Raw genomic sequence first — 23,562 nt, forward strand, 5'->3', positions numbered from 1 at the left:
AATAAGCAAGTTGTTTTTATTAATATTGCTAATTTTGAGCCACGCTAGCTGCGTGCCTCTTGGGATGGTAATATGGGTCGGTTGGACCACCACTTTGGATTTTTGACTGAAACATCTTAACAACTAATAGAAGAATATGACATTTTGTTAATGCTTCACAACTTTTATTATACCAAGGCTTTTCATATGGTGTCATTACCAAGCCAAGCATGCTGCAAGAATAATAAGGTTCTAATTAGTCACTGTGTTATCAAAGTTTGCATGCTAATACGATACGTCGACGAGGAAGTATTAAGTTCCTTTAGTCCGGTAAAAGCAATGAAACCAAATCGTAAAAAATACTATTTTAGAGTTAAAGGTAATTGGAAATGTTATCTGAGTGAAAGAATAATCAGGAATAGGCACAAAAGGTAATTCAAGTAAAATTTCAGTTGTCAATTGGATAATGGATGAATGGACTAAAGGGCACATGGTACATGTATTTACTCATGTGTTGGTTTGACTTTTAGCAAAACGTCATTGCATGTTGAAAGTCAAATTGATGTAAAGTACAAGTAACTAAAAAGAAGCAAACAGACATGTTGATTTACAGTAAAAGTAGGTTTAAATAGTAAAATACTCAAGTGAACATTTGTACAGTAACTACGTTCCACCATTGCTGAAAGTCTAACTAAGAACGCCATCTCGAACATCTGCATGGTAGATTAACCATTTGAGAATGTTAGCATGCTGTCATTAGCATTAAGCTCAATGCCCAAGCTTGTCTCAATACAGCCTTATAGAGACATTACCATGGCTATTCTTTGACTTAAAAAAAAACAACCTTTACTTTGGCTCTGAGTGCATGTGTCCACTTGCTACAACCCTGATTCTCTGAAAAAGGTACGCCGTGTGTACATGTGTTATACATCGATGTATAAACATATGCATACCTTAAATGAAAAGTCATCGAGTCTGTACACCAAAAAAATACATTCATTAATCCTACCTCTGTGTATTATTGAGCATGAGCATGAATGATTCCTTTCAATGAGTCGCCTTTATTACCCAAACCGAGCTAAGCGGCCAAGTTCCTTGCACAAGATCTGAGCACCTGTTAATCATAATAACATCACCTTCTGGCACTGATCCCCGCTAACAAAACGAAAAAGGACTGGAGGTTATTCAAGCCGCTCTGACAGAATCGCCTGACACTGGCTGCATGGGATTAGTAGGAAGACAAAGCACGGATAAGTCATCTCTGGGCAGTTTTACACATGTCACACACCCGTTCATTCAAGCAGTGATTGTCAATAAGTACTTCAACAGATGGAGATCATGATGTATTATTATGGCGTTAGGAATACAAGTAAAAACTTGATGACAGTATTTCTATACCTAGAGCTTCATCAGATGACTATCCAGGTTAAACTGGAGTATATGTTGGCTGTAATGGACATGCAATTTATAGTTAACTGTTTGGGATAAAGATAAGGAACATCCTATTAAGATTTTTTGGAACAAGCTTGCAGACGAATACCGAACATTTAATGACTTTTGAATGTGCAACAATTATCATAATGTGGCTATCTTTGCAAAACAGCTGCAGATCGGTTATCAGTTTGCACCAAAGCATAAAACGGACTTGGTTATGTTTAAGCACTGAAACAACTTTGTAATGTTTATGGACCAAAAAAACTTTGTTACATAAACTATAAGTTATATGTAACTATATAACTGGACATAAAACCTGCCTCCCTGGATGGCAGGCACCAAAGTCCACCATTTATACGTTATCACCGGACTTCAGGGCTACATCATAACAATAAGCTAAAGGGAAGTATGCTACAGAGATACCTGCGGCATCAAATTTAACTTGGAATTAAGAGTCGGGGTCTTCATGAGAAATACTGAAGCGTGTCAGGTTCATGCAAGTCAAAAAAAGACATCTAGCTAAATCTTTACTGATTTAATTTGTCCCAGGATTTAACAACATTAATATATTCACCACCATAATTTTCTTTTCTTTTGAGTTAATCTGCTAAAAAAAACAATCCTGTAAGACTCTGACAGGGTTATCTGAGGCCTCCTGCAACAGATGGTGACAAATTAACTCTGTTTTGGCAGTTTCTTCTTCACACCTTTTTCAAGCTGACGACACCAACAACACAACACGGTCAAAATATGTGCCCACACAGCGCACACAGGCATTTTAGAGCGAGTGTTTTTTCCTCCTCAAGCACAGGAAGGCCCAAAGGAAATTTCCAAGCAGCATTTTTTTTTTTTAAGCTGTGTTTGTATTTGGCAGCAACCCCTTCCAAAGTCAATTTACACCCTGTGTTTATTTGGAATTGGACTGTGATGCTGTACAACTGACAGTGATGGGATTTTTTGAAGCTTAATGGTGAAGAGGAATGGGATCTGATTTATTTGTCATATTTACTGGAGGTCAACTGTTTGATTAAAGGAACAATTTGTTTCATCTATCTCACTTATTTAGGAAATCTTTCTGCCAAATTGTGATATAACACTCTTAAGTTTAAGTTAGTCTTATGGTTCAAATTTGTAAATTTCTTTAAGGAGCAGAATCAGACTTTTGATAGTAAAAAACAGTGTAACAACAGTTCAACACATTATTTACACCATTACATGAACACAAATCAACCCCGTTTTGGCCAGCTCTCTTGGACTTTTCTCACCATAGCAGTGTGTCAGAATTTGGCTGCTTTTCTATAAGTTTCCAATAACTAATAACAGTTCACAAAAACCGCGAACATCTCTCGTCAGAGATAAAACCCAGATCTCCAAACCAATTTACTCGTCTCCCACGACGGCAGTGAGGGACTGATTTGGAGATAAGTCAGATCCAGTGCGGAGCTATTTTCCCGTCCCCTCTGTGAACCTTTTTATGAACTATGTGATATATTTGTGATCCATCTTGGAGATTTTGCAGATATGTGATACTTGCACATGTAGGAATCCCAGCAGAGCTGCGCTACATGTCTGTGACCCCACGATTTGTTGCACAATCTCAGTCCTAAACTGTATCCTGCTGCTTTTTATGCAAGTGTGTGTTTGTTGCATCACGTCTTTGTTAATTTTAACCAGCTGTAGTTGTGCATGAGTGACTGAGAGCTGAAATCAATTATATATATAAACTTATTAGACATGTTACATACTGTTCTAATGACGCTCAGGGTAAGGTTACAAACACATAAACTACACTGCCTCCTCTGCATATTGCACAAGAATTGAATGCCCAAACACTTGCAGACACATTTTGAACAGTTCTGTCTACATCTGAGTCCGTTGATGTGGAGTCTGTCTTAGACTGCAGGGAATTACCTCAGCTCAGAATCATGTGGCGCCTTGCCTAGAGTGTGCACAATGCAATCACCCAGCCATCTTTCTTACTCATAAACTGTCAGAGGGCCTCACACAGAGGCCGGACGCACACTGCAGCAGTTTGAACACAATGTTTCTAAGGTGCAATTAAGGCGTCTCAGGCAAATTCTGCCAGAGATGTGAGATCTTCCTTTCTGTCTTTGCGGCAACCAAGCTGAAAATAGTGTTCTGTATTTTGTTTAGTTTATCCAGAGCTTCAAGTTTTGTTGATCCCAAATGTGGATACAGAATTCTATTCATTAAAAAGCTTATCCATATTTCATCAGAGTAATCATCTGTTAAGTAACTGCTTTAAATGATTTAAAGAGACTCTTCCTTCTACAGAGATACAATCCAAAGAATCAACCACATAAAAAAAAGCTTAAATCGTCACTGTTTCTGTGCCACCAAAGACACCTTGGGTGGCGTCTTGGCTTTTTGAGAACTTTTTCCTTCATAGAAGTTGCCTTTAAATATTTATAAGCATTTAAGTTACCTTCCATGTCAAGATTACGATGTAACATTCGGTGAGAACATTTTTGGCAAAAAAAAAAACATAGTTAGCAAGAGTAACTTTACAGCTTCGTTGGAAATCTTTTGACAAGAGTTGAGCAGGATACACAATGATGTAATGCCTTGAGGCAGATTATTCTCTAAAACATGAAACACTCAGAAATGAGTCTCGGCATGTTATTTGCTTCAGTCCACGTTCGTCTTTAGATGTTTTTTCTTTAGCTGAATATAATGCTGCAAATGTTTGATTGACTTGGCAAAGGAGCCAACATTTCTTTTTGCCTGTGAGCTTGTGGCTTACGGCATGCGTGTATTTATGATAGTTCGATTTATCACAGTCAGTGAGTCACTGAATGGCCCATTCATAAACCAGATGTCACAAAGACGCACTGTATACTAAACAGACCTCGGTGGGTAGACATGATGCTTTTAATGGCTCCATATGATGTTAGCCTTTTTTCCGATCACCAGGCACAAACACATCCGACCACCTATCACCATCAGTGAAACTAAGAAGGTACACAAGAACAGCGCTCCAGTGCCTATACTCTTTGGCAGACTACATTTAGCCGCCTTTTTCTGGGCAAAAATGTCACGCTTTGGGGAAATTCATCGACTGTAGATGACGGCCATCAGTTTAGGGTAATTTGTGGTGACAGGACTTGAGGTTCAGGGTCCAAAAAAAGTCCTGGCACTGTCTGAGAATTTGTGGCGTAATCATGCTTTGTGGCCGGGGGTACGACGTTGTGATGATGACAGTATTCCACTGAGTGACTAATAATTACATATCAGGCAATGACGACATGCCGATAGCTGAACGGATGACAAATGTGGAATTGGATGTAGTACGTAGGTGTGATGACCGAACAGGTATTATCTGAACAGCATGACGTGAACCTACAGTCCATCTTTATTGTCCTCTCTTGTTGATTTGGAAGTCTTATTTTCTTGAAAGTGAAGGATTCATTTAAGGGACTTTTGGGATTTATTGGCAGGTATAGTGAAAGTGACATCCATATCAACTAACACCTCAGTCCTCTGGGCTGAAAATGTACATTTAACATTTCATTGGTCACAAGGTAACTTCAGGAATGCAACAAACGGTGCAGATTGATTACACATGATGGAAAAGAGTGTCTAAGTGTTTCCTTCCTTAAGGTCACTGACTCATTGTCAACATGTAATGTTTTTGTTGTTTTGTCCTTTTATTGCCCCAATACCAAGACAAGTAATGCAGAGCCAAGCACAAGTAAGACAAGGTGCAGAAGATTGGGGTTCAAATTTGCATGCAGAATGATAATAAACGCCTTAACCCTTGCATCTTTTTGACTCAGCAGGTAGTGGAACATGCGATCCCGCAGCAACAGTCTGGAGGACGTAACCAAGGCCAAGCTGTCACAGCAGCATACAGATGCACGCAAGAGTTCTGCAGAGCGAGAGGACCCTGCAGGAAGGACTGAACGTCGCAGCAGACACAGAGAGCCCCCTGACGACACTGGCACCATCCAACGTAATCACAAGACAACAAAGAACAGCACCTGTGCAAGTGGGACTGGAAATGGGAGTGGGAGCAGCAGCACCAGTAGTGCAGCAAAGGGTGGTCGTAGGGAGAAGGGCAGGGACCTTTCTCGAGACGACATGGTATTTCTCCTGAGCCTGCTAGAAGGAGAGCTGCAGGTAATCGAAAACTGTTAAATGGTGGTCTAAGTCTTTGGAACGTTTCACCAATACAGCAACATACAGGGTTTCCAGACATGGCTCTAGCCCAAGTCAGGCATAAAATCATACAGACAGTCAATGGGCAGTGGGCACTGGAGATGGATTCAAAGCCAGTGTTAATGGACAGCTAACAGCTGAGGCTACTTTCTTTCATTGAAGCACTGGATCCAAGACTCTCTTGGCACTGTTGTTGTATGATAGGAACAAGGCAGAGTTTGTCTTGTTGCTAGCGAGACACAAGCTAGCAGAGCAGCTTTTTTTTGGTGGATTTGGTCAATTAAGATATGAAAAAAACTGCTAATTTGATTGGCAAAAGTAAGATATTCAAAACATGTATCTACTTGTCCAAAGATGACAGAGCAAGGACCAAGACAATGTCAACACTCAGTTATTTATTTTTGGAGGTTACTTTACACATCTCAGGTTAAGATTCATCCTTTTCTGTCCTGGTGCTAGAGTATTGGAAGTCTGCTATATGTTAATCCACAGAATTGAATTTAACCACATCCATATTCTTTACCATTTAAGGCCAGAGATGAGGTGATCACAGTGCTGAAGGCAGAGAAAATCGACTTGGCTTTGTTGGAGGCCAAATATGGATTTGTCACACCACAGAAAGTCCTTCAGGCCTTGCAGAGAGACTCCATACAGGGCAAGTCTGAGGACCTGGAGGAGGACATCTATGAGAGACCCATGGAAGAGGTAATTAAATTATATATTATAATCTGACTAAATAACTTCTGACAAAAAAAAAGAGCAGTCCAGAAATGACAGATGTTTTGTCTGCTTCCCTCACAGCTGGACAAGTTGGTGGAGAAGCAGAGAGAGACGCACCGGCGGATGCTGGAGCAGCTGCTGATGGTGGAGCAGTCGCACAAGCAGGCCCTGTACAAGTTAGAGGATGAGAAGAGGAACCACGGAGAGTTCATGAAGAAAAGTGACGAGTTTACCAACTTGCTGGAGAAGGAGCGCGAGAGGTCAGTGTGCGAATTAACCCGAGCTCTTTGGAAGCCATTTGGAAATGCTGCAAGTCTTCTGGCAGACATGGCCACAATTGTTGCTGCTGCATTTCAGCGGCCATATGTATTCAGTTTATTTCCCTCGGAAAGATCTGGTGCTGTACAATTTAAAGCAATAAGACAGAATTTTGTAATTTTGGATATCTGACCTAGATGCTTTGAAGCAAATCGGCTACACTAGATTACCAAGTCCATGAGCTTTGGCGAAAAGGTTGTGATATCTTCCATTGGTTTGTTAACAGCAACGGTAAATACCTCAAGTTCTATGTTTTAACTTCCTTTAGTATGAGGTGCTATAAATAGACCAGCCACGAGTCGATGTCAGCATGCTCTTCAGAGTAAGAAGGCCTCTTAAGCCTTAGAAATGAATGATCAAAATAATGTCTTTTTCCATGACCTTGATGATGACGGATAAGGATAGGGGCCGTTGAATAATCTCTAGTGCCTGGCTCATAAACAAATTTTCATCTAGCATAAGTTTGCATATCCTTTATCCAACTCCAGCCACTCTTGTGCCGCCAAATATAAATATCTTTATAATCCAATGTAATGTTAGCATTAAATCAAAGTCCTCTTCTGGATTACAGGGGGGGAAAAACAGACTAAAGTATTCCATTATTGTTTTTCCCATGACCTGCTGTAAGTCCTTAACTTTTATTATCACCTTTTATTGAACCACTCTGCACAAACCTGGAGCAGACTGAGAGTTTTTACTGGAGACGATCCAGCGAAACCAAAGAGAAGAGAGGCATGGGTTTGTCGACAGATAATTTAGGTTGGCGCTTGAATACACACACGAGCTTTACATTTACAGCTGGTATTTGCGGAGCAGAGTGAAAAACCATATCGCAAGAAAGCTTTACTACAGCTATTTCTGCATTTCGGTGCTAGTGAGGCTCAGAGGCAGCAGACATAATTATATATTTGCTGTACTTCTGTTAAACATTCAACCCTGTGATGGATCTGGGATATTACAACTACTTTAGGTAACAGTATAGGCATGTTGCAGAAGGCTTAACGTCTCAAATAGTGAAACTTTTATCCATAAATACTGTAATGTGAGAGAAGTCTGGGATAGATTATTTGGAAATGTTGTTAAACATTGCCCCCTCAGACATAGATGGATGGAGGCCAAAGGTGGAAACAAGTTCTGATTGATTTCTTCTGTAAATGTCAGAGAGAGCTGTTACCGTGCAGGGTTGTGTTTACTGCTTCCACAGCATTATCACATATCACTAACACACAAAGGTGTATAAATCAACCCCAAAAAGTAATCTACAACATGTTCAGGCAAACTCACGCCCATAAACGACACAAATGCACCCTCAGCAATTAATCTCACAGTGGAAACACAGCTGGACGTCGGCCCGTGACCTATTTGGGACAATCACATCATCGCACTTTCGCCGGAGTAGAATGTTTAAGTTGGACCGGGGAGCTGTGTGACGATGGTTCTGCGCCTTGTCACCAAGCATGTCGGAAAGGACAGGCTGCCATGAAAAATAGACCTCTGTCCAGGGTCGGGCTAATTACCTCGTGAGAAAAGGCGAACAGATTTATACGACTGAAAGGGGAACAAAAAAGAAAACTAAGCTAATGGCTCTGAGAAGCATCAATCACACTGCATGTTCAACAAGATGCCAGATTACCATGGAAATAGTTGATGAGGGTGTATTTTTTCAGTCTTGAGTTTGCCAGCAGACTTTAGCGTGGGTGAATGTACTGAAAAGCAAGAAAAAAAACTGGTGTGGGGGGCTGTCTTCAACTGTAACCTTGTTTATATAGCTTAAACTTATGGTTTAATGCAAGCATGTGTGATGTGTAAAGTTTATACATGTGTGTAATCAGAGGTGTCCTCTTACTGGACAGCCATTCCTCCCTGAATTGTTTGGACAGAGAATCCTTAAATGTGAGTCGATTTTCAGTGCTGCCTCACAGGGCTTAGCTCAATTAAATATGGTTGGAGGCACATTTTGCTTTCATGTTTGTGGCCACTTTGTTCTCCATTTTGCAGTTTTACTTTTGGTTTTAATACAGTGTTCAAAAACAAAAGGCAGGGAGTGAACTTTACGAGACATGTTCAGAAAATCCTGAAGGTGAGTCTCCAGAAATCAAAGGTGAATGGTAAAATGAGTGCCTAAGTGGTTCACTGAAAACTCCCTCGTTAAAAATTTGACTCACTGCAATTACATCATTTCATTGTTTTTCTGTTTAATTAGGTTTACATTACACCAGGAAACATCATTTTGTGGTTTTACAGGCTGGTTTTGAGTGGGTCTATGTCTTGGTAGGGGGCATATTCTTGCTTGAGTTTTGTGATGGCTGTAATGTTGTTGGAAATCGTCAGGGACTCCAATAAACTACCACTCCTGATGAGCCTCATGCAAACAGACTTTGACAGAGTTTATGCTCAAATCTCTAAAGACATTAAGAATGCTGCTAGCACCAATGATGCCCCTTTTTCTGAATCCTTTTGTGCGACCTGCGGCGATTCATGCCTTAACATTAGCTGGGTTAACTTTAAGGCCAAGCAGCTAGCCAAGCATCTCTTCCACTTTACTTCAAACTTACTTCAACTCACTGGAGCTACCAACAGCCGTTGCAGCACAATTTATTCGTCCAAGCCAAGCTACCCTTCTTCTGGTTTTTAAAAGCTAAAAATGAGTGCTGAGACATGGGAGTGATATCAAGCTTATCATCTAACTTTTTAAAAGGAAGCAAACGCACATATTTGCCAAAACATTTAAGCAATGTTCTGGCGTTCTACAATAACAACAATTACTTCAGAGAGTACAAACGTAAAAATACTGAGGGAACTGATATCCAAAACAACAAAACCAGTTGATAGAAGCCAGATTTATCTTTTAGAACTCGCTGTCCGGTAGTCAATTCAACATGGAATAACCTCTGGAAACTTCCAGTGCTGTTGACAAAAAGCTTCAACCAGAAGATATACGACTGTCATATAACAGTTCATTGATCCTTTAAGGTTGTAGAAGCAGACTTTTCATCAAGACTAACTCAGGCAGAAAGAAACAGAGAATCCCAGAGGAGCTTGAGTAAATGACATTTTAGTCGTTCGCCCAAAACACAAAACCCAGAGTTAGTTCAGCGGCTTCTGTTCTGCTCTGCACACCTTCCAAAACATTATTACAGAGGGCTAGGAAAACTACAAACCTCAAAAAAGCTTTGACTTCTAAAGGGAAAAGCCACTTATCGCTTGTTTGAGGAGAGTTAAAACAGCTCTCTGTGTTTTGGGACCGGCTGCCACAGCTCGACATGTACACTACAATAGGCACCAGATCTCAGCGGGCTTTAAGTTCACTCTCGTTCATGTGTTTTTGTATGATGCATTTTAGCTGCATAGAATCATTTCCTTTTTACTCTGCCTCAGAAAGCAGAAAGCTGTGATTACACCCAAGGGTTATATGCAGCAGGATTTGGGAATGGCCAATGCCTTTTTTCCCTTCCTAAAAGCACTGAACTCTGCTTGCTGTCTGTTTTAATTGACCTTTTTTCATAGGAGGATGCCCCAGACTGTGGACTGACCTCCTCTTTGGAAGGCCCAGCAAGCATTTAAATCAAGGCTGGGGGTTGGAGATAAACCTGGTTCCCCTCTGATTAATTAGCGATTGAGTGGTTGTCAATGAGTGATGACCTCATCGTGTGCTGAGTACAGCGGGAGCAGCAGGGGTGTGAGAGCTAGAGCGGCATCCTAACCGTCAACAGATGTGACATTAAACATGACTTCAGCACACACGCTGCATGTGTCTCACCCATCTTTGTTCTTTTTGCAACAAAACAGAAAGGCAGGGAGCGAACTTTATGACCATCTGTATCCTCTGATTTCATGCGTAGCGAAGAAAAACTTAGAACTCGGCTCACGTTTGGAACATACTGCCTCATGTCAATGTGAGGAGCCCGGCCGTATTTGAAATACGAGCCGGTTCATCCTGCTATCTTTACCATTTAAAGCAGCAGCAGGCGGCTTCGTGTGGCGACTTCTCCAGATGGCAGCAGGCGAGAGGCATGAAACATGAACTTGGATACCTACAGCTCCTCTGATGTAATGTCAGGAAAATGCACACAGCACCAGCATGTTTACTGAGCCAGCTGGTCTGGGATCATTTTAGACCAAAGAAAGAAGAGAGTCAAAAGGTCCTACAGTTACTGAGTCAAGGTTTTCATGGTTGGAAGTCTTGCTTGCAGCACGTTAGTTAGACTTTCATTTTTAATACTTTGATGCTTTTGATCCTTTAATGGGTATTGAGTTAATCTAACCAGAGTTGAATTTTGCTGCTGCACGACATAAAAACTGCACAAAACCCTGAACAGAAAACCACATTACAAGTTGAAAAGTATGGAAACAGATACAAAAAGCCACAGACTAGAGCACACCTGAAAAATAGATTAACCGGTTTATACAGGGGTGTTTGATTCCAGTGTAAGACAAAGATGCATTCAGCTCAAACATAGCAGCAAACATTTCCAATAGCAGCAAACAGTTCTTTAAAAAATAAATTGTGTTGTTGCTTTTGCCTGTCTATTATTGTTGTGTTGCCCAAGCACTCTTCATACAGCAAAGTACATGTCACTGCTGACTCTGACGAGAGTTTCTTGCACATTGTTATGAGGAAACATGTTGTTCAACAATGTGTACGAACGGTATCAGTTACTTCTGATGGGCACTTGAGAAGCAGCCTCTGCCGTCGGTGTTAATGGGTCGGTGTGACCTGCGGTGTATCAGTGCTTTGAGCCTTCAGAAGATTAGAAACACGTCATACAAGCTCTACTCCATTTTCCATTATGAAAAAAGGCCTTTATGATCTTGGACTAGTTGACAGCATAAACATGAAAATCAGATCTGTGGCTGTTGGATGTCACTATATCAGCAACATCTCATGACTGGCACTAATAAGATGTGTGTACTTTCCCATGCAGATCATGATATTGTTATTTTTGGTATTTGTTAGTCATTATTCTTGCACAATCAATTTAGGCATTTACGGGGGAAGTCTGACAGTTGTATTTTGTCATGGAAACGAAGCTTTTGGGAAAACAGCACGAAGACGATATGAAACAAGAGCACGTTGACGTAATTTGCTGGCACAATAAGTTATAATCACTGTAACCGAGCCTTTTATATAGTAGATCAAAAAACACAGTAGCTGCAAAACGTGACACTGCATGACCTTCCTGATCCTCCTCCTCCTCCTCGTAATCATTTGCAGGGCACACAATATATCTCCATGCCATCTGCTGACTTAAAAGCAGCGCAGGGTGACATCACTCATGTGGATCAGATCGAGAACATTCCTGTGCGGTGTCCTCATCATCGCTGAGATACTTATTATCCAGACCTGCCCTGTTCTTTGAAACAGAACACAGTGTTTGTTTGTTTTTTTTAACAATCTGAGATAATTTGGTTATTAATTCCTGTCTGTCTCTGCTGGTTCACCTTAGATCAGGCTGTGAGCTTTGCAGAATATACAAAGATGTTGCGTTTTGGACTCATGCTTGAGGAAGTGTTGGAGCAGCTGTATGTACACATATCCTTCCTTCACTCATGCGTTGTTGAGATATTGTCAATGTTGGAGAGTAGACTAGAATCAGCCTCATTCGTCAACCAGAGCTGACGTGATTGCTGATCTCTGAGTGAGCGTTGCTTTATCTTTCCTGGCTCTGAGCAGATGCACACCTGTATCTCTCTAAAGCCTGGTGCATATTATACATTCCAGTGAAAAGGTTTTGATATGATAAATGGAATATGAGCAACAACATATTCTAAACTTTCTGCAAAAATGTGCAATCTTGATTACAAAATGCAAGTACAGAATTTACAAGCGTGCTTTTGGAAGCTCTGTGTTAAACTCTTCCTTTTAAGGGAAGGGGATATGGATTCCTCCTCGAGCAGAGTACTATACATGACGTAACTCACATGTTTGCAGTGGGACAGTCTGAAGGTTCAGCAGCGAGGCCCCATGCTGAGGTCAGGAATCACACAAATACGACACATTCAGAGAAACCCTCAAAGTACACACACAATGACATGCAGCCACAGCTTTACACGCCTTCAAAACACATTCAGCGCCGTCTCTAAATGCGTCAGATTATAGTCTTCAGTGTGAACAGCAAATGGCTTCAGAGCACTCACTGATATTTTAAAGGTTTGGCAGCTTAAAATAAATGTATGAATCAATATAATCTAGTAAAATAAATTGAGACAAAAACTAAGAATAGACTGCAGTATGAAGTTCATGTTTACTACTACAAGAAGAAAAACGATTATACAAAATGTTTCCATCAAAGGCAGAATATTCTTTGTAATTTAACCTTTCTTGATTTGGGTTATGCTCTATGAATGTTGGGATGGAAAGTCAGTGGATAGCTGCTTCTATATTCAGTAGAAGTGATTTTCCTGATTTGCAATACCTTTGTTTGTGTATCTAGACACTCATCACAGTATCACTCCCACATCTTAGGAAAAATAGAGCTTCTTCTGACCGAAATCAAGCCAGCAAACACTCCTTTCTCTGCTCTGGCCAGATAAAGAGCAGAATGCTCCTCAGCCTTTTGCCCATTCGTCTGAATCTAAAGTAACAAGGTGGATTGTACTGAGACTAGACAACTTACCCTCCCTTTCTTTCAATTATCCCTAGAAGCTTTTGAATTGCACAACTTTATCTTAAAAATGTAAGACGCTGAGTGTCTGAAGGTTGTTTTATTTGAATAATTGTGTGTTTACTTCAGACTTAGAGAAGAACGACCGTCTCAGAACAAAACTTGGTCTAAATGTTTTTAATGTTACACTTTGCACAGTAATGAAGTTTTGTCTTCATTAATGCTAAAATAGCTGAAAGAGTGATTTGTTTTTACTCCTCACAGCATTAAGATTATAAACCTAACATTTTGAAAGTCTTCCTCACTAACAACTGTATAAATTCCAAACACATATACACGCAGAGAGAAACGAGTGTGTTCTTACCAAAGCATTTCATTTGAAATAATGTAATAAGCGACTTTTGCCCAGCGTTTTGGTGAACAATGCATCATGGTTTGTATTTTAATGTGAAATTATCTCATCACCAAACTATGACAGTATTCTTGAAGACGTTAGACACTGGATCCTCATTGCACCGTCTCTGTGCTGCAGATGTGCGGGGACTGCCGCATTGATAGATAGAAGACAGAGAGCGCTAAGATAAAACAGACACAACTCGTATGAAAGGGCAGATTTTAACGTGTGCACCTTCAAGTGTGTGTGTGTGTGTCCGAGACTCAACACATCACTTCACTGCATCTGCAAACTAGGTGGCGATTATACCCGGAGAGTCGTCATTGCATGGCGTAATGTGATTACATCTCTCTGACAGAATGCAGCGATTAGACCTCAACAACCACATCGACGCACGCTCGTACTGCTTGTACTTTTCCAACCTTTTTTAGACTTGTTGTAGAAGAAGAAGAAGAAGAAAAAAACTCAGCCCATAAATAGAACTGAAATGTTACGTGCGGTTTGTTTTGCAGTGTAGGTATTTATTCAAGCAGGCAACACTCAGACTACTTCTAGATAAATGAAAGATACATTTAGTGGCTTCATGTGATCAAGAGAAAAGCAGCACCGTTTGGTTTGGTGTCATTGCAAGGTTTGTGAAGTTTTGAAATGTTAAAATTTACAAAGAAAATAGCTTAGTTTGTCATTTCAGGTAAGGAGAAAGGTGAATAACTGACTGCACATCTCCACAAGTGTTGTAGCAAAACTATGAGAGCAGCAGTGTTATTAAAGCATTTAGTTAGTTCTTGGATCTGTTAGAGGTTAAAAAGGAGCAGAAACAAATGAATAGTCTGCTGAATAGAGCATGACAAATGATTCTTGGGACTGGGAATCTGCGGGAGTGATGTATGAGCTAATCTTCTATTTGTGAAAGGAAATAGCACCAAGGGTGGAGGGCCGAGGTCAGGGAGGAAAAATGCGGCTAATGTAGAGTTAGCATGACATTTCTATGCTTTCTGTGAACCGTGCATGGCCTCTGCTAGAGCTGGAGACAGGGAATGATGACTCAAATTGCAAGAGGCAACGGGGGTAAATCCAAAGAAAGACATGTAAATCTGACACTATGGAGGATACATTTACCCGTCAGCGAGGTCTAATCTACCTGATTTACCTCCTTCTTGCATTTGTTCTTGCAGACACCTTCTTGAGTTACAGCTTTGGCAAAAGAGGGCAAAGGGAAGCCATTTTTCCCTCCCGTCCTGTCAGGCTGGAAGGAAGCGACAGCGAGAAACTTGCACATTATGTCCTCGTAGCTGGCAGCTGCTGTGTCTGAACAATGAGTGTGTGCCTGCGCTGCCGGCCAAGTCGGTGTCGAGATAGTGAGTGATATATAGAGGGAGGAAGGAGCCTGCCTGGATCTGCCAACTTGAATGTCTCATTGTGGTGAATGGGCGATCTGGACATGGCAGCAATGAATAGTGCAAACAGGAGAAGTCAATCAATGTGGTGACATTTCTCGCCTTTTCTTTTCCACAAAGGCAGGATTACTGCTGTGCTGCAAAAGGCCATTTACTTGATTGAGATGTAAGACAATAAGCCTTTTACTTTAACCCAACTCTGTAGCATTTTATGAAAATAAAACCAGGCATTTTGTAGTGTTTTTAAGTACATTGTATAGGTAGTATAAAATGTGTCTGTCTGATTGTGACTAAATCATAGGGATATTACAGTTTATCAATATACTTGAGCATTGCTATATGTGTGTTTCTTAATTGATCTTCTGAAATACTGTCCACATTTTAAGTACTAGTTTAAAAGACAGATTTTGTTTTCAGCTGACAAAAGCAAAGATCAAAAGGTCAGTAGTGTAATGTTGATGTTCCAGGAACCTGGATATTTCATAAGTGTTTGTAGTCATCATTGCTTTAAATATGTTGAAATGTCTTAAAATGATGTTTCAATACTCAACAAATGAGGGAAAACAATTGGCAGATGAGTCTACCGAGGACGTTCATTTCAGCACAACTCATGACCTCATATCCTGTTTCAGCCCCCCCCCCCCGGGAGGAAGAGTCGGTTTAGTCAGGCCTTACAGGCAACAAAACCCCACCTATGGGACTGCATTTGGCACAATAAAGGATCACTTTTGGTTATCTTTTCTTTCTCACTACATTACAGCATGGAAACTTTGGCACGACGTTCTCCCTCCCATTTGGGGAAGTTAACATCCCTTCCAAGAGTCACTTATCTTGATGAAGAACACCTTGCTGGGTAAACAAAGCACGATGAAGTGACATCCTGTTAAGTGGAAGTGATTTGCACCACTATTGTTGCGTTCACTTTCTTGTTTGCTGAGCTCTACGTTAAGACAACTCAAATCAGAGTATAACTGAAGAGTCAAGCAGAGAACATAGAAGGGCTGGAGATAATGTGTAATATTTTCAATCAATATTGGACATATCTCCCCACACACAAGTAGACTTTTTCCAGTTTTAATGGTCTGATTGCTGACTGACTACTGGCTCTGGCACAAACGACAGAGGTTTTGATTTTCTCCGCTTTTTTTAACATAAAACAATTACCGTTAATCCCAAATGTCTAACTATTCCTTTATATTAGCTTCTCCAGAGCAAATAAATCAAAGAACACTAACATGTGTAGAATATGTCCTTTTTTTTTTTACTTTGTTTTGTTTTAGTGTCTAAAAATGGAAAAACCTAAGTCTGTCTCTTTTCCACCATCATAAGAACCTGTCGATACATTTGGAGAAACATTGTGTCAAGCATCAAACAATTCCGCTCTCCTGAGTCGCTGGGTCTGCAGCCATTGTTGGGATTTCATGGGATTTGTGTAAAATTGAAAATAGCACTTGTAACTGTCTCAGGGTGTTAGGAAGCAACTGATTCGGAGGTGGTAACTGTTAATTAGAGATGTTTATAGGGAGCAGGGTTTCATTTACTTTTCCTTGACGGAGTTTGCCTGACAGAGACCAAAAAACAAAGCCTCTGTTTTGGTAACGTGTTACTTGTGAATGCAGCTTTTTTTATTTGTGGCTGAGGTAACGTACAATCTTTAAGATTTATCACCTAAAAGGAATTTAAAGATGTCAGGTTTCTTACACTGTAAATCCTCGTGTAAGCGAGAGAAACATTTCAGAAAGTAAGTTTGTGGTTATTATGGGAGTGAAAGAATCTCAAGGTTGTGTGTTGAGCTCAAGTCGGACCTGTCGAGACCCAGTTGGTTGAGTATCAAGCTGTGATATGGAAACCAACATTCAAAGCTCTGGGGATCGACTCTTTGGCGTGGAACAATAGTGAGCTGTCAGAGGGACCACCCTGTCGCAGTGCATCCTGGGCTTCAACAAACCAAGAAATAAGAGCCCACAGTTGGGTTTGAATTCCCTCCCCTCGAATCAGATACGAGGTACTGAGAATGATTGATGAGACGGTTTTCCTGGAGGGTTGAAGCTGGAGAATAGCTGGCACGGGTTTGTGTCACGGTTGAGATATGAGGGTAAACATTATCTTTTCAGACACACCTTTTCCCTCAGTCGTAATTATTGTTTTTATTAAAGTTTCAAGGAAATGATTAAAACTTAATAATTATGTAACTGCGAGAAAAAAGGTCGAATAAAAGAATTTGGACATCGTCTGAAACTTTTACAAGCCCACACAGCCTCTGCAAAAACACTCCTGAAATGTAATGTAACTCTCAATAACACGCATGAGTTAACAGAAAACCAAATTCTGCCTTTTTATTGCGGGAGACAAAGCCAGCACCAAGCTAATTATTACACCAGTGTAACAAGCCCAATGGCTCCCATGCTTGATAATGTACTTTCATGGACCACAAAATGTCCAATAGACAGTTTGATCTGCAGTTTCATAACAACAAAACAAACATCGTCCACCTTCCTCTACCCAAACTCTGAACCGCACTCTTTCTAGAAGTCATTTCCAGGGTAAAACAGTCTTTTTGATCCGAGCCCAAAACCTCAATTACACTGTATTTTTCCAAGATTGAATTATCCAGTCGACTTAGTTTTACTCAGAAATCGCCTGTCCTGATGTTGCTTTGACCCGGTGAGGCGCCATAAATGCCTCGCGTTTCGCTTGATACCCTTGCAACACTGACGGATGAACACGTCAAATGGATAATGTTTTGATGGGGTTGCAGCAGGATGTCAGAGTGCCTGTGCACTTTGGGTTAAGAGCTTTAAGCGAGGAAATCAGACTTTGTGTCGAAGTCCGGCATCTGATATCTCAGGGCAAATGTTTTTGAGTTTCAAATCAAGCAAATCCTCCTGGCAGTGATGGAGGTGGGGAAAGATGGTGGGTGGGTGGGAGTATGACTAAAGGGTGGAAAAATTGTTTAAAGGGTCTATCCAGTTTCAGGAGCCTCTCATGGTTTAGTGAAGAGGAAGAAAATGGAAGTATCCATGTCAGCAGGGGACAAAGATGTAGAGTACTAAATCGGCAAAGAACTGTCATTAATGTTTCATGCCATATTTGTTCTGGTTTCTATGGCTGAGTCACCTGTTAATATAACAACTTCTTTATCGTTTTATTCTCCCAAAAAAGACAATTATATATGCCATTTTAATCCCATAAGCATGACATTTGTGCTAAAGTAGAGAATATCAGACAGTCTTCTCATCTTGTATCACCTATAATCTGAGTAAGATCATCCAAAGATTTCAGAAGGGTTCCCGTACTGTTTAAGCATGCCAAAGAGGAGGAACGGTATCTGCGGTTTGGCCAAAGAGCAAACACAAGAGAGAATAAATGCAATGCCTGCGTCTCTCTAATTTTATGTAAGTATAGCGTGAGCTCATTCCTAGGGCGCTCTCGTTTTTTTTTCAAACAAAGAAAATTATGAGCTCACATTTCGAGAAGCCGTATATTACAGCCAGTTTTGTGCTCAGCCCAAAATAACATAAAAATCAGATTTAGCAGCTTTTCTTTTGCTCTGTTAAGCCTTGGCGTCCTTTCAGAGGGACTGCACTGCATCCAAATTTTAATATCACATTTTAAATGGAAGCCTCTTCTCTTGCAAGGAAGGGTCAAATTAAATGCATTTATAGAAGCAAATGAAAAACTGATTTTGTATAGTTTCAAGCCAAAACGCAAACAGAAGTTAGTTCTCCAAAGTCATGGTTGCATTTGAGAGTGTAAAGGTTAAACATGAGGCATCCAAAGTGAAGGTTATTGGCACAAGAAGTGCTGTTAAGGTTCCTTTGGACAACTTTGGGAGCTTAAGCCCCGGTAAGCTCCCACAACTCAAGTGGAGCTGCTGAGTGGCCAAAAGTGCATGAATGGTGTTGCATTAGCAGCCTCCCTGGAGGACTGAATATGTACAGTATATTTCTGCAGAGCAGAGTGTTTCAAAAAAGGAATGTGCCATGCATAATGCAATTATAACCATTTCTTGTACAAGTAACTGTTGAAAAATCATCAATATTATGAATTTGAAAGAACGTTATGAAGACGTTTATGCACATCAGACAATCAAGGAGAAGCAGAATCAAACGGATTTGGCAGAACATTTTGCAGAAAGTTTGATTGGAAACTAATCTAGTTAAGACGACAAAGGTGATATAAAAGCGAATTGGGTTTTCTTTTCTGTAAATCTGTAAATATTTTCAAAGAATGAAAAAAGGTTTGGTGATTATGAAAGTTAATGTAGTTTAACACAAGGGGACAAACGTGTACATAAAGATCCACACAACTATGCCAACAGATGTCCTCACGTTTTTCAAATATCTTGTAAAACCTTTCAAGACTCGGCGTCCTGCCAGAGCTAATTGCTCCAAAAGAAAATAAAATCACCATCAATCCTCATCAACACTGGATGTGGACAAAGCTAAACCTCATAACCCTCAGTGCTAAAATGCCTCCCTGGATCCCCTCCAGATGTGAGCCATCTGTTGTGTTCAGTCACTGAGGTGAGACTAGTTGTGTCTATCCAGACGGTGACATCACCCAGAATAGAGACGGGATAAAATCCAACATTCAGGCCGTTCATTAATAATGCTGCTGATCCAAGGCTTTCAGGCAGCCTCCCGACGTGCAATAAGGTATCCCACTGGTGCACTTCATCAACATTATAAGTGTTTTCTACCACGGGGATCCTAATGCAGCCAAGAGACCAGAACACAGCAGGGCTGCACTGTACCAAACACACTCCTTCTCTCTGCTTCCCGGAGAGGTTTCAGGTTTTATGGACTGGCATGGCATGAAGTCATGGTAGAAACAGCTACTAAAGTGCGCTAATCTGACCTTTTTGAACCTGGTTGCAGGATAAAAAGGGAGCTTCATAACATAGGGCAATTATATCTGTTAAGGCTGAAGTACTTACAAGATTTAAACAGAGGCTATTGAGATTATTCCACAATATTTCAAAATGTGGCCACATTCATGAACTAAAATGTGAAATTTTCTTAATTATTAAGGATGTAAAAGTAAGAAATGGTACGACAAATTATATAACATACAACTTTTAGGAAAAGTTTAAATCAAAAGAAAGCTAGTGTACCTCTTTTTTCCATTTAAACTTCCCACTAACTCTTTTTTTTTTGACTAAAATGAACACTAGTTTTGTGTGTCCATGAAGACTAAAACCCAGCGCTCAGTCATGTATCTTCAACTGTGAAAAGTTACATGACAGAAAGACAAAAAGCAGCTATTAGGCTGCCTCATAAGGACTGTAATCAAACAATCATGTCTCCACAGATTCTACGAGGGATTAACTCGAGTTGTTTGCATCACTCAGCATCTAAATCAAATTAAATTATTCTGCGCAGTATCTAAATAACCCACGGGAAAACAAAAGGATGCCAAGAAAAACATCTTTTGAGGGATATGAATGTGTGGGATGACACAAAACAATCCATGAGAAATTAAAGCGATGACGTGGTGGCCAAGTGGTATGAGATTTAGTCTGCTTCTCCTCAATATAATTCAGAGACAATCTGAGGCCAGCTGCCAAGTAATTGGGATAATGAAAGCTGTTTGCCTGGACGGGAAGTGAGCAGACAATAGAAAGCGCTCAGGTCCAGGATCCCATACCGCCGCCCCAGCCGCGGTCTCATCCCCTCTGAGCTCTCCAGGAGGGGAGTGATGTCACCCTAACACACCCGCTGAGACAGACAGACGATTAGGCAGACACACACTCGCAAGCTCACAGTCCATCACTGCTCTTGTCTTGCTTAAGTAAATTCCAGCGTCACACCCCACATCCCGAATCACTATCATTTACATTCCTCCTGAATACAAAGAGGTGAGCAGCGAGTGGGAGGATCCAGGGTGAGCCAGCAGCTGGCTGAGCCTGATGGAAAGGCTGAGAGAAGAGCAGGAGGAACAGAAAAAGAGGATAAAAGGGAAGAAAGGAGCTTCTAATAAACCATGTAAAGGAAGTTGTTGTAGCACTGTGGGCGGGTAGTTGCTCAAGGGTCAAAGGGATAATCATGCTGCTAACCTGGAGACTGTCAGGATTAAAGAAAAAATAACTGCTGATAACTTCTCAAACCAAAAACATCTTTGATTATCTTCAACTTGTGGCTTCAGCCAGATTGTGGGGTAAATAAAAACCGTGTCAAGGTCGTGACAACAATGTGAGACAACAGCTACATGGGCAACATCCCTATTCTGGCAACATTGGACTTATTCTGGAAAATGGCAACTCAAACTTGTTTTGGCAAGCTAACAACCAACATAAGCTCAAACTTATATCAAAGAAAGCGTGCTGAAGCTAAATGCCAAAGTCCGTTCCCATGTCCTTTGTGTAAAACCTTTGGTTGTTCAACTTGTTGCTTTGCAGCTCATTTATCCTCCCTAGTGACTCAGACTGACCCTTATGGATGACTTCCTGTTGAAGCTGTCCCCTGCGTCTATCCAGATCTGAAATAACTATGTGATGACACTTCTATTAGTGAAGTGTATTTCACAGTGGGTTTTTGGTATTCTTCCATTGATGCAGTTGTGAAATGATGACCAGATTAGGAAACCTATTTCCTGTGTTTAAAGATGCTGGACAGTGTTTGTAGATAAGTCAGAGAATGATTAAATGGGAAAGATGCGCAAGTAGGAGCTGAGTGTGCTTTTGGCCTTTTATGTAACACAAGTTTGTTTGTCCTTAATCTTTATCACATGTGTCAAAAAGAGTGGGTAGTTACACTAGAAAAGCTCAGAGAGATTTATTCTACACTATATTCATTGGAAATTCAAATAAATACTACCTGCATTTAACAGTTTACTCTAGTAGCTGGTGGTCACACTGTCATTTTTTTCAGACTAAACTTATAATAAGATGTTTATGATCCACCTTAAACATTGTCTGAACACTGAAGGCTTTGAAGTACAGTTATCTTTAAGTGCCTGGATACACTTTTGTTTAGGCTGAAGGGATGGAGGCGACTCTCTGATACTCAGGGGATAAAGGAAAAAACAGCTTTTATAGCTTGAAATAATTTAATATAAAGGTGGATTTACGAGCACACAGGTGGGAAGAATGTCATCGGCGCGATGACTTGACAACTTGAGAAATCTCAGCCCCTTGAAATCTGATTAGAGAGCCACTTGTGTACGCCTCTGTGGACTGTGCAGGATCAATGCTAATCCATCAGGAAACCATCAAAGAGTCTCTGGAGGCAGATCCACCCTGCTCACCTGACAGCTGGACAGATTGCTGTGTGTTAATGTGTGTAAGTGTGTGTGCATCGCGTCCTTCTTCCTGTGAATTTCCTGCCAAGTTACAAGATCCAGGCGCTATTGTTTAGCCATTGGCGGGTGTGAAGGCTCATTTGATCACCACTGTGTACTTGTTGTGGTTTGATGGCAGGAGTCTGGCTCTAAAGCTCTAAATTGCTTTAATGGACACTGAAGGGCAAGGATTCTTTCTCAGGGGGGCACTTACGCAGCAGCAGGGGGGTACTTGGGAGGATTAGAGATGAGCTATAAAAAAAATATGATTTGAGGTTGGTTAGAAGTTGAACATGTCCACAAATTAACAACTTTCAAGTAGGAAGTAAAAAAAAAAAACTATTCCTCCATGGTGCTTCCCATGAATCTAAAATAAAACCAAATTTAAATTTGGCTAAAATGATTGTGAGAATGATACAAGAGAGACACAGGAGATACAACAATCTTACATTATAGTCTACTGTGGTTGCTTGTTTTAGAAGGTTTCATTAAGATGAGATTTAAAAGACGGATTTTGCAGAACACATGTTCCAAAATACAACAGTGTCATCACAAGTTACTTTAAAGTGAGTTGTAAGATTTGGTATTTCGATGGAAAACACATCAAATAACCTTCATGTTACAGCTATTTTTGATGACTTCTATATGTGCTGCAAATGATCATTCACATACAGTCAGTCAATGCCAGATCTTGCCATAGCTTTTATGTAATTGTTGGTGGTTTTTCAACGTTTGGCCCCAAGGTCTTTGAAATCCACCACAACTGTGCAAACAGCGATCTGAACATCCTCCTTAAGTGTTTGCGATTTACATCAAAGTCCAAAGTGCTGCGGGGGTAATGATTATCAGCTGTACCAATTGAGGGCAGCAGACACACGCCTACCTTGTTGACTACACACACACACACACACACACACACTTGAACATGCACACACATTTCTTTTTCTAACACCAGTGTGATCCTTTGTTAGGAAATAGTCTCTAAATTACAGCCTGTCTACCTGGTCCAGCCCTTCAATCTGACCCTGAAAGTTTGATTCCTGCCTATAATTTTATATCACTTCATGCTGGGATTACGTGCTTCCTTTGTTATGCAGTTAGGTGTAAGGAACAATCTGTTCCCATCACCGGAGTTGGGAAGCAACAACTAGCTTTTTCCATCAAGGAAAATGGAGGTGAGATTTACCTCTGCAACACTGATATATATATTCACGTACCTGCAACCCACGGAGGGTGAAATGATAAATAAATATAG

General features: G+C 40.6%; 1 protein-coding gene across 2 annotated transcripts in view; it reads left to right on the plus strand.

Annotated features, from left to right (window-relative positions):
- filip1l (filamin A interacting protein 1-like) overlaps positions 1–23,562 on the plus strand; it is a 61,791-nt gene that overhangs the window by 19,018 nt on the left and 19,211 nt on the right. The window contains exons 2-4 of one of the 2 annotated variants that reach the window (XM_065951752.1): positions 5,211–5,553; positions 6,124–6,297; positions 6,394–6,572. In XM_065951752.1, coding sequence (XP_065807824.1) covers positions 5,224–5,553; positions 6,124–6,297; positions 6,394–6,572 — 683 coding nt within the window. In that variant the 5' untranslated portion in view covers positions 5,211–5,223. The remainder of the gene's footprint in view (positions 1–5,210; positions 5,554–6,123; positions 6,298–6,393; positions 6,573–23,562) is intronic. The other variant, XM_065951753.1, reaches the window with a different exon arrangement.

Source organism: Labrus bergylta, chromosome 24 (genome assembly GCF_963930695.1).
Source record: "Labrus bergylta chromosome 24, fLabBer1.1, whole genome shotgun sequence".
Classification (NCBI taxonomy): domain Eukaryota; kingdom Metazoa; phylum Chordata; class Actinopteri; order Labriformes; family Labridae; genus Labrus; species Labrus bergylta.